Genomic DNA, 11,293 nt, shown 5'->3' with positions numbered 1-11,293 from the left:
TCCAGCACAAAGAACCGACGCATTTTAATACAAACCTGAATTATATTGCAACTTCAATAAACTATGTAAAAAGTAAAATGAAACCCACAAATAGCTACTAATTATAGGCCTCACCAGAATAGTTCCTAAGAGAATAGAGAGACAAATTTTGAGCAGAGAAATAAGAAAAGTTCTAATTTATCCAATGTCATCAGCAGAGTATAGAAGTTTATTTAATCGGGTATCAGTCTTCAGAAAATATTGTAAAGGTCAAAGAGCTTTATAAAATTCAAACTCAGCCGAAAACTAAGAATCCATGTTTTTTTAGTTTTAAGTTATAGCTTTATAGAAAAATAATACTCTTCTGTAATTACAAATAAATGCAAGTGTGACTGCAGCCAATGTTTTGCAAAAGTGTTTGCTCCTGATTCTTCTCCAGCACTAGTACACCTTGGCTGCAACCATGACAACGACCCAAGATCCCGGATGCTCATTGGAGAACTTGACTGAAACCACGCACGTTGATTGTGACGTCATGTTTAAGGTATATATTTATTTCGCGTTTGATAAAATATAATTAACATTTTTTTGTTTTTCGACTGAAAATTATAATTATTAATTTTATGCAGAAGATTGGTCGATTAGAAATGCCAGTTTTTTATTTAAAACAGTTGTGATTCTACGAGCAAATCCGAATCGAGAAGATATGCAATAAATCTGCATTGTCATTGAATGACAATTTACTTTAAAAATATTTTTAGACAAGAATGACGAGTGATTTTAAAGAGATTTAAAGGTTTCGAAATTTTTTGTTTTAGTTTGATCCAAAATTTGTTTATTTTAATAAAAAATCAAATTTTAAGCTTTTGATCAAGTTTACTTCGGATAAAGATGTTAATTGTAGCTAAAACAAAGTGTGAGCTCAAGGTCAACACCGATGAAAAAACCCTGTCCTTCTTGCCAAACCTTAAATATCTAGAGGTAGTCCTGGACAGGTTGCTCACTTACCGTCAACATTTCGAGTCACTACGCAAAAAGATCTCAACACGCACAGCTTTGCTAAGGCGTCTGGACGGCTCAGGCTTGGGAGCCGGAGTTGACACCTTGCGTATTGCCACCATTGTGCTAGCTCATCACGCTCCAGCAGAATAATTGTGCACCTGTCTGGAGCCGCAGTGCCCACTGCCATCAAATTGACACTGCCATAAACGATGCGTATCGTGACAGGATGCCTGCGACCTACACCATCGGACAATCTCCTTTTCCTTGCAGGCATCTCACCTGCTGAGCTTTGTCGCAAAGAAGCCATCCTGTCTGTTTCTCGCCGCGCTACGAACCCCAACCACTTGCTCCACTCAAGTCTCTACAAGTCTGTGAGCGAGCAACCCGGCGATTGAAATCGACACCCATTTGTACGTGCCAGACAACTTCTGAAGAAAACCGCTGAAGACCAATCCATCAGTGCGGCTACCTGGGCGGACCACCAATGGAGCTCGGAGTGGAAAAAGAACTCGTCAAGGCTCCACAAATTCATCTCCGACACCGACCCCCACCCAACCGGAATGTACTTGCCAAGGAAGGCCTGGGTGCGGCTCAATCGCCTGCGTACTTGCGTCGGACTATTCTGCTCCAACATGCACAAATGGGAGATGGCTCCATCCACGATCTGTGAGCGTGGCAAGGAGGAACAAACCGCAGACCGCACCATCTGTAACTGCGCCATCTACCATGCGCCAAATAGTGTGCATGGTCTGCGTGAACTGGATGACGAATCAATTCAATTTCTCCTCGAAACCTGCCCAAACATTTAGACCGAGTCGCTGCAACTGCCCAAGGGTGGTAGAAGGCAAAAGCCCCTCGACCCTTGGTGTGGCGAAGAAGGCTCAAATGAAGAAGACTGTAATTAAACCAGGAAATTGTCCACACGAAAAGGAAACGGTGAATGAAAGGTCATAGTGTTAAAATAAAATTTACACATTTGCTCTAAAACTGAGTTTAATTGTTATAAGAAACTATAGCACGCTACAATGGACTCATAGCGCGGTTAATTTATTTAAGTAAATAACGGCATGGTCTGAGATTTATCCTACAGCAAAAAAAAAGTCAACGTATCGCGAAACTTACTAAAAAATTGTTCACTACTGATATCTCATCAATTACTTTTACTTTTTTGTTGTTTTAGTGATAAGTTAACCGTATTATGTTATTGTTTACAGTATTTCATCACACATGAACTCAATTTTAGCATAAAATTGAACATTTTGTTTGAATACTTGACTCCAATTACCATATTCAATTCGAATAAACCATCACGCACTTCCCGCCCCAACAAACAATCTGCTCCGGATTTTAATTTGGAAGCAAAAGATATTATTGTAAATCTTGACAAATTGCATAGGGCAGTGATATTGAACATGAAATATTTCCTAAATTTGTTTCCGAGGTTCGTTTTTGTCGCTTCTACCTTTTTATAGATATTTGTTGTGTTATGGCAAGCACCATTTTTTTGGTTTGATAACTGGAAATAAAACCGAAACTGTAGTTGCGTATGTCTCCATATTTACGGAGGAAGAGTATAACCCGACTTTAAAACCTTCAGATGTTAAATCAATGTCAAAAAGATAGGTGACTAGCTGAGCGGGATAGCGGATAGGAATTGAAATTATTTTCGTCCTAAAAAACAATCAATCAGTCTGTTTGTTTGCAAAGTGGCCTGTTTTTGTGCTTAATCAATCTTCTTTTCCAAAGCAGATTTGCAAAACATTGCTGAATAAAATAATCGATGATTCATTGTTTTCGGCGGATCAAATTATTTGTTCCCATTTGAAAATAGTCTTCGTGTATCCAAGCAAAGCATGAAAGCAGTCAAAATGTATTTTGTCGATTTAAAATAAATTGTCTTTCTCTGTTTTTTTTTACGTAAAATATACTCGACTAGTGGCGTACGCAGAGGGTGGAGGGGCATTAGGCTTTGCCTCCATTTTTAAAGAACATTTTCAACAATTTAACGAATTATAGGCTAGTATTGAAGCATTCAACATGTTTTGGATAGCACTGTCAAAACAAATAACAATATTGTTAAAAGAAAATACTAAATCCACGGATCAATGCCGCCCCTGCGGACGCCACTGGACTTGACGTTGATGACGTAAATAATACGTTCACTTTGACGTCAAAAACATTATTGTGTGGTGGAAAATTATTCTTTCATTTTGAAAAACACCTTTTTATATCGAGACTTCAGTGCCGTGCCAAGATAAAGTGCAACTAAAGGGAACCAGCTGACTTTGATGTAGGCTAAAAGATAAATTTCACAAGTGTAGCTAAAACGATATATTTAATTCATCCTAATACTGCGGGTTCGCTATGGGAACAGTGGTTTTTCATAAGTTTTCCGAACACAGCTCCCAGTAACAACGAGATTTGAGCTGGTTTAAACTTTCAATGAATCTGCAAAGAAAGCTTCACGACCAAACCTTTGATGAAACGAACAAAGGCGTTTCATATTTTCAGAGTTTTTTGGAAGCAAATCGTCTGGTGTTCGAATCCTATCATTTAGTTCGTATCATTGTGACGTCAGTGATATTTCTTATGTCTTTGTTTGGCAACATGTCTGTCCTTGTGAGCATCTCGTTTCGGAGAAAGAATGAACAATTAAGTCACGCGCAGTACATTATGACGCATCTGTCGCTCGCCAACCTGGCCTTCACCTGCTTTATTTTACCCATGGGTGAGTTCAAGTTTCAATTCAACATAAACTGTCGGGTTATTGTTTAATTTAACTATTGTTGTACAATTAATGCATGAAATACGATTTACATGTTTTTGCCATCACCCAGTGGCGTTGACAGAGAGGTCCAGGGAGTAGCCTACTTTTGGGAAAATTTTAGGAGCCCGTAACCTTTCCAAAGGCCCCAGAAATTTGAAGATACCACTTCATATTTTTTGTATATAGCGACAGAGTGTAGTTGGTGTGACTTTATCTGACTGCTATGATATTGTATAGCATTCCAGTTTTTTTAACTTGCTGGCATCTGTAGCCTACTGAATCTTGAAAACTTAGGCCTAGAATCTGTATGTAAACTTTACGCGGCATAATAGTAACCCGTGGATTTTTATACGAATAGTTTCACTTAAAAAAAAAAACAACCTAAGTTACCCTCATAATCATTTTTGTTAATTTAGATGCGTTTTGGCACTGGACACTTGAATGGATTGCAGGAGACTTTCTTTGCCGACTTATGAACATGTTGAAGCAATTTTCAATGTACATTTCCTCTGCTGTAATTGTGGTAAGATGAAAATGTTTGGCTCCTTTATGTTGTCATAAAAAGTTGTTCCAAATCGAGTCTCATCGTAATCTTTGCATGAGCCTTAAAGGCGAGAATCCATCTTTCACCACTTCATTTTGACAATATTTTCCAAAACTACGAAGAGATGCTACTGTAAAGGATAATGGTTTGAGAAGATATCTATATAGGCTACTTCGCTGGCTAACAGAATTACCTGTAATAAAAGTAATTTGCGTTCTTCTGGTGACTATTTACTAGGTTACCTCCTGATGTTAAAGATGATAACTAGCTTTTGTATTTCCGACGTTTCGTCAGTCAGCACGACTGACTTTATCAAGGTGGCTAAAACAGGTTAACACAACCTGTTCAGCAACGATGGCACAACACAAAAACGTACTGATAAAATGAATAAAGTAAGCAGCAAGAATCAGAATTAAAACACGCAACAAGACACCTAGAGGTTAAACTGAATGCAGTGAATGCCTAAAACCAGTAGGCTGCTTTCCAACAGCGTAAATTTATCTATCTATTGGGCCACCGTCAAGAAACATTGAAAAGTCATCAGACAAGACAGAAACCAAGGGAATTGGCAATAACAATGATAGAGAAGACGCACTGAGAATGGAAAAGGTGAAGTTAAAGTTAAAGTAATTTTTTGTACACAGAGGGAAAATTCTGACCATCTTTCTGGTTGAGAGCATGTTGTGCTTTCTGGTTTATGTACCTGTATTATGTAGAAAGCACAACATGCTCTCAACCAGAAAGATGGTCAGAATTTTCCCTCTGTGTACAAAAAATTACTTTAACTTTAACTTCACCTTTTCCATTCTCAGTGCGTCTTCTCTATCATTGTTATTGCCAATTCCCTTGGTTTCTGTCTTGTCTGATGACTTTTCAATGTTTCTTGACGGTGGCCCAATAGATAGATAAATTTACGCTGTTGGAAAGCAGCCTACTGGTTTTAGGCATTCACTGCATTCAGTTTAACCTCTAGGTGTCTTGTTGCGTGTTTTAATTCTGATTCTTGCTGCTTACTTTATTCATTTTATCAGTACGTTTTTGTGTTGTGCCATCGTTGCTGAACAGGTTGTGTTAACCTGTTTTAGCCACCTTGATAAAGTCAGTCGTGCTGACTGACGAAACGTCGGAAATACAAAAGCTAGTTATCATCTTTAACATCAGGAGGTAACCTAGTAAATAGTCACCAGAAGAACGCAAATTACTTTTATTATAAAATGCCTGGTGAACAGTCTCTCTCTGTTTTTACTAGAATTACCTGTTTTGTTTTATGCTTGCTCATCCGCAGGTGATGTCTATTGACAGGGTCATAAGTTTACCTCGCCGGGTTTCAGCGGGTAAAAAAAGGAAAAGAATTAAATTTCTCTTTTCTTTCGCTTGGATCTTCAGTTTGTTCAATTCAATTCCCGGGGTGAGGTTTTTATCAATATATGTCATAAAAACAAAATTATTTGAGTTTGTATTGGACACTTTACATTTTCTCCATTGTTTGAATGAGTTATCTTCTTTTATGGGTTTGATGAAAAGAAATTTTACCATACCATGAACAGATGACTGGCAATAACTTAATAGGATTGAATAGCATTATTTAAAGCAAATACTACAATACACTAACTGCGCTAACAGAATAATAAAATAATAAATTCAAACGTTTTCGGCAAGAACTCTTTGCCTTCATCAGGAAATATCTAATGCATCTAAACAAAAACAAAAATTTTATCAACAAACACAGTGCAATTAAAGATCACATACATGAATGCAGAATTTGTTGTGACGTCACTTTCCACATCACATTCATTTGAAATAATTTGGAACTGTCAATCACAACTTAAAACTATAATTCCTTTGAAACTACAATTAAAAACCAAAAAGGCACTTCAAATAAAACAACACAACCCTCAGCTCAACAAGCAGTTATTCGCTGGAGGGGCATCTTTTTTACTGAACTTATATTAGATTACAATTGCTTCAGGTGATAATTGCTTCCTCGGATTGTCTTTTCATGCCGCTCGTTATCTCGCAATTCTGTCTTGTGATTACACTCTAGTATACGTTACAACGAAATGTTAACCCTTTTGGTATCGGTTCTTCAGTTGTGTTGAGTTCTTAGCACAGTGCGTATTGTCATTCTTTGTTTAGTCACTTAGCATTACCATTATTTACAGTTGTTTGTTTTTGTTTAGATGTATTAAGTATTTCCTGATGAGGGTAAAGAGTTTTTGTCGAAAACGTTTAAATTTATTATGTTATTATTCTGTTAGTGTATTGTATTTGTTTTGAATAATGTTATTCAATCATATTATGTTATTGTCAGTCATTTGTTGATGTTGTTTTGAAGTAAAAACCGGTACCAAATATTTTTGTTTTACAAACAAGTTTTGTCTCCTGGTTCGAGAGACAGCGTAACGTTGTAATTCTCTCTATACAGAAATAGGTTTAGAACCAACTTTTATCATGATGAACCAAAACATTTTGTTTTATATTCAGTGCGTCATGTTTTCTGCTTATCAACACTGGCCGATGGAATGCGAATGTCCAGATCACAGCATTGTCCAGTGCGTTGATTTTGCTCTTATAGAGGACACGCGGTGTCGAAGGATCTTCTACTTCTACACACTTTGTCTTTCATTTTTTATTCCACTTGTTTGCATAATTGCGTGCTACGTCATCGTAGCGATCCACATTGGGAAGATGAATAAAAAGGCGAAAGGTGCACGACTTTATTTTTTATGGAAAACTTTTCTCTTGCTTTTTGTGATAAACTATCTGAAAATTTAACCAACAAAGTAAATTCTAGCCTCTAAAACAAAGGTCTAAAACACGCTTCCCGCGGGCCACATGCGCCCACAACAACGTTTTTGTGTGGCCGCGATGCATTTTTGGACTTTCAATTATTAATGACTTTTAAATAAAACGCACCAACAATATTTTACAAATACTGTAAGCCACTTTATTTTGCCGCAATTTGATCTTTTATTGTACATCAGAGACTGCGATTCGATCGTCTGGATTTCGATCTGTTTCGAGGAGAAAAAGTTTAGCGAGGAAGTATCTTGCTCGAGCCAGACGAATATCCCGCATCGTAACAGGTCTCATCACCGCTGTGTTTGTTCTTTGTTGGGGTCCTTATTATGTCATAGGATTCATTCACTGGTACAATATGAAGAACAATGGCGTAAATAGAGGAGGCAACAGACTTGTAAGTAAAACAATGGTTTGTGAACAATTTAGGGAAAATAATTTAAACCTTTATGAAGGAAAGTTATGTATCCTACTCAGACCTTTGAAAATTCCTTCGCAGTTTTTTCATATGGCCAATAGATATACTGTATATATTGTCTAAGTTGTCACGTCACAAATAAAGTAGCTACGCAAAACTGCTATCTAACATAAAGCCTTATGTAGCGCATAACTTATCCATGTTAGTTTTTCTGTAATTATACGTATAAGTCGCATATACTCTGGGAGTATATTGCAACAGTTACAAATAGTGTCCAATGCAACCAGCAGATCCAAAATATTTTGAGCAAAAGCTGGCATAAATAAGTCATGATACCCATATGCAGTATATTATAAATATACGTAATACATGTCCAGTACTTTCAAATTCTACCATTGACAGAGGTCCATGAGGTACTTTTATACCCGGATCGATATTAGGGGTCGTAGCCTTTCGAAGGGGGTCAGAAACTTAAAGAAAACACCGCGTATTGTTTAGATGTAAGTGAGTTTTCTCAGGAGTGTCTTAATTTGAGCAATTATGGAACCTGAGAATCCTAGCGATACCGAGCTCAAACTATACTCTCAACGGCTCTGTGTCCAAAGATACGTTGTGGTAGAGGAACAGCAGTCAAACAATACCAGGGAATTAGGGTACATATCAGTGGGCCACCTATGTGGCTGTCAGGCCGCCACTGTATGAAGATAGAAGCATTTTTTTTTTCAGAGATATTCTAACAATTAACTAAAATATATTATATTTTGTTAAAAACAGACCTACAAGCACTGAAAATAAATATACAATTCTACTTCAAAGTACGTTGTTTTTGGAATGGTTAGAACAGCGTAGTCATCGTTGAGCGTCATAAACCAATGACGCAATACGTAGAAAATTAAATTAAATTAACGATAATTTGATTGTTGCCAGAAAGAGGATTTCTATTGAAAATAAATTCAAGAAATTAACAGATTGAATTGTTAGCTGCATGACAATGTCTCCATTGTTGCCTTTGGCTCTTTTTCTAGCATCGAACAATAAGCAGTAAAGCAAGATAAACACGCTTTTTCTTTCATCGAATGTAGGCTTGAACTTGTATAGTTACCACTGACACCTCATAGTCACAGGGGCAAACCTTTGCAACAGAATAGGTCGTAGCCTACATGAAACATTAGATTACAAGAGATGAAAAATCGATTGGTTTGATATGTGTGCCAGGTACCTACGCTTCGGGGACATATTTTGCCCGTTTTGACTCTTTTGGTTCGATTAACAACTCTACAAGTGTTGACTGCAACTAATAAAATAGTACAAGCAGCGGCAGCTGGAAGATGACAGAAAATGCGCAGTTTTGATGCACAAAGGCCGCCTGTAAAATCATATTGTAAACGCCTGTTGTCTACAACCTAACAAAGTAGCCATTTCTGGATTAGATAACCTTTGTGTGTGATAATATTTCCAAAACAAGAGAAAGTTAAAGTTTTAGTTTCATAGTTTCAGTCGTTTCTAAAACACCGATAATAGGTCACTTCATGACAGACGTGAATCACTTTTATGGTAAGATATTTTATCAATATTTTTGTCATTTTGTCTCTTCCAGGTTGAAGCGGCAATGTTGATGTGTTCCTACTTGAACCCGTGCCTTCACCCTCTCATCACTGTTATGCTTATGAAGGACATTAGAAAGGATTTATGGCGCAACTTCCCTTGCTTGCACTGGTCAAAACGGTAACTAAATAAACAAATAAACTTCACCAAACTCTGGTCTAGGTAATTGGAGGTTTACCCAGACAGCAAAATCCCTCTTTTTTACGTTGATTCAACGTCGGCAGACGTTGAATCAAGGTAAAAATAATATATTTTACAGTCTGGGTAAAACCTCACCGGATACTAATTTCATAAGAAGATTGGTAATTTGTGAATCCCAAGCTATGGTCCACGAAAACCCAAAGAGATCGTAAATGCAAAATGGTTTATAAACAATACTAAAATTTAAACATTAAAATAACTATTTAGAAAAGGTTAGTGGCTACAAAAAGATTAAAAAACACTGTTTAAGTTTGCATGGTTGAATGTTGAGAGCACTCGGTTTACCGCTTTTTGAACAGGCTACAATGGCGTCGGAGGACAACATCTCCGACTCTGACGGAACAAAGACGCAACAATATGATCATGAAGGAAGTCAAGAAAGGAAAACTGATCCAAAAGCACTGCCACGGGGAGTGTTTTTAACTTTCAAGTTAATTGAATTGCGATGGGCAATACACTTTTGCCGTCGATACCGAGTGTCATGTACTTAGCAGGAATAGACGGTAAACCATTGAACCAACCACATGAAAGAAAGTAGAAACAATTGAAGAACAAAAACCTCGTTCTCGACAATCAGTCGATCCAGTTGTTCGTCGGCGAAAACTTTCCAGCATTTCATTGAAATGAAAACTTGATTACTTCAAACCGCTGGTTCAATGATGCAATAAAAAAAACTTATCAAAAGTTGTATAATATGCACATCCAAGAATCGCAGACACGAACTTTGCCTTCTAACATACAGCATACCAACAACGTTACAAATTATTTAGTCTCTAAACTTCAGCTAGTTAGTGTAATTATCTATTGCCATATAGAGCAGCGTTCACAAGGGGATCCAGGTGTTATATTTGGACTTAAGCCTGGAAGGATGACTGAAGATACCACGTATTCTTTAAATATGGTACATTTTTCTTTGCAATGTCCTGACTTGGATTCCATGATCTTATTGGTACCGGGCCGACATTATCCTCTGAACGGCCCTGGCCGCACAGCGCTACCATGTAATGCATGGTACAGTAATAGCCTACTGGTTGAAGCGACCCTCATCTTTACGGAAGTTTGAAAAATCTGTCTCAAATGAAAGTAGAAAAAAAAATGTGCCAAAATTATAAAATGTCAGTTTTGAAAAATGTATTTATAGAGGCTGATTGCTCATTAAATTATGTTTGTTTGTAAAACATTTGTTAGCCAAGCGTGGGCTTCGGTCCTCATCTGAAACTGCAAAACCTTTCTGAAGCTTTATTTTGTAAATTGATCCTTCTTGATAAACAGTTGCGCCCAGTTTGAATTTAGCTGAGTAGGCTTCATGATTAGATTATGTCGAAACCATGTAGGCCATTGTGTAGCAAAAAGAATGGCCCCTATTGCAAATGTGGCTTTTTAAAATGCTTTTATTATTTTGCTATCAATATATTTTGCGTAGTGACATTAATTAAATTATTAATGAGTTAATTGGACACTGCACTATGCCGCAGCCTTTAAAGCACTCAAACATCTATTTTGAATCTGATACACCGATACATCAAAAATCACACAAGGCCAATGCTTGGACGACATGTGCTCTTCAACCTTTACAGATATTGACCGATTTCTCGGCACCAAAACACTTTCATGGCCTATAACCAACAACAGCTTGTCTTTAACTCATGCACGTGGGTACGATCCTGCCAGGTCATGCCAAGACCTTGTAAAATGGCATTGAATCTCATCTCTGCTTAGCACTCGGTATGCGCAAGACAACAATACTGTCGTCCAAGCCCAGGGGTTCTTTACCTGGGGTTCGCGAACCTCTAAGAGTTTACAAGAAAATTTTTAGGGGTACTTGGATGGCAGTTAAGTTTTTATGTATTGTTAAAATGTGTGTTGATTGAAAATAGTGCGTATAATAGTAGCCTACTTTATACATCGTTACAGACAATTAAGTAGTTTCAAGTAAGTAGTTTCAGTTACCTTTAAATCAAGGGTGACGAACCTTTTT

The 11,293-nt window shown here is 37.3% G+C and overlaps 1 protein-coding gene across 1 annotated transcript; it reads left to right on the top strand.

Moving 5' to 3' along the window:
* The first annotated feature begins 396 nt into the window (after positions 1 to 396).
* Positions 397 to 9,961, top strand: LOC145778784 (gonadotropin-releasing hormone receptor-like). The gene is made up of 8 exons (XM_082590365.1): positions 397 to 523; positions 3,493 to 3,709; positions 4,165 to 4,271; positions 5,578 to 5,700; positions 6,777 to 6,999; positions 7,277 to 7,488; positions 9,107 to 9,234; positions 9,615 to 9,961. Exons 1-8 carry the CDS (start codon positions 443 to 445, stop codon positions 9,736 to 9,738), a joined length of 1,215 nt encoding a protein of 404 aa, XP_082446491.1. The 5' UTR covers positions 397 to 442; the 3' UTR covers positions 9,739 to 9,961.
* The last annotated feature ends 1,332 nt before the right edge of the window (positions 9,962 to 11,293 follow it).

This window comes from Aplidium turbinatum, chromosome 10 (assembly GCF_918807975.1).
Source record: "Aplidium turbinatum chromosome 10, kaAplTurb1.1, whole genome shotgun sequence".
NCBI classification, from domain to species: Eukaryota; Metazoa; Chordata; class Ascidiacea; order Aplousobranchia; family Polyclinidae; genus Aplidium; species Aplidium turbinatum.
Note: the sequence above shows the minus strand (reverse complement) of the source record. Positions and strands in the feature narration are given on the sequence as shown.

Bases quoted from the DNA above. Each gene is read 5' to 3' on its own strand.
- LOC145778784 (XM_082590365.1), top strand. From the start codon at position 443: ATGACAACGACCCAAGATCCCGGATGCTCATTGGAGAACTTGACTGAA. The intron at 3,710-4,164 runs GTGAGTTCAAGT...TTGTTAATTTAG, and splicing joins CTGCTTTATTTTACCCATGG to ATGCGTTTTGGCACTGGACA. The intron at 7,489-9,106 runs GTAAGTAAAACA...TGTCTCTTCCAG, and splicing joins ATAGAGGAGGCAACAGACTT to GTTGAAGCGGCAATGTTGAT.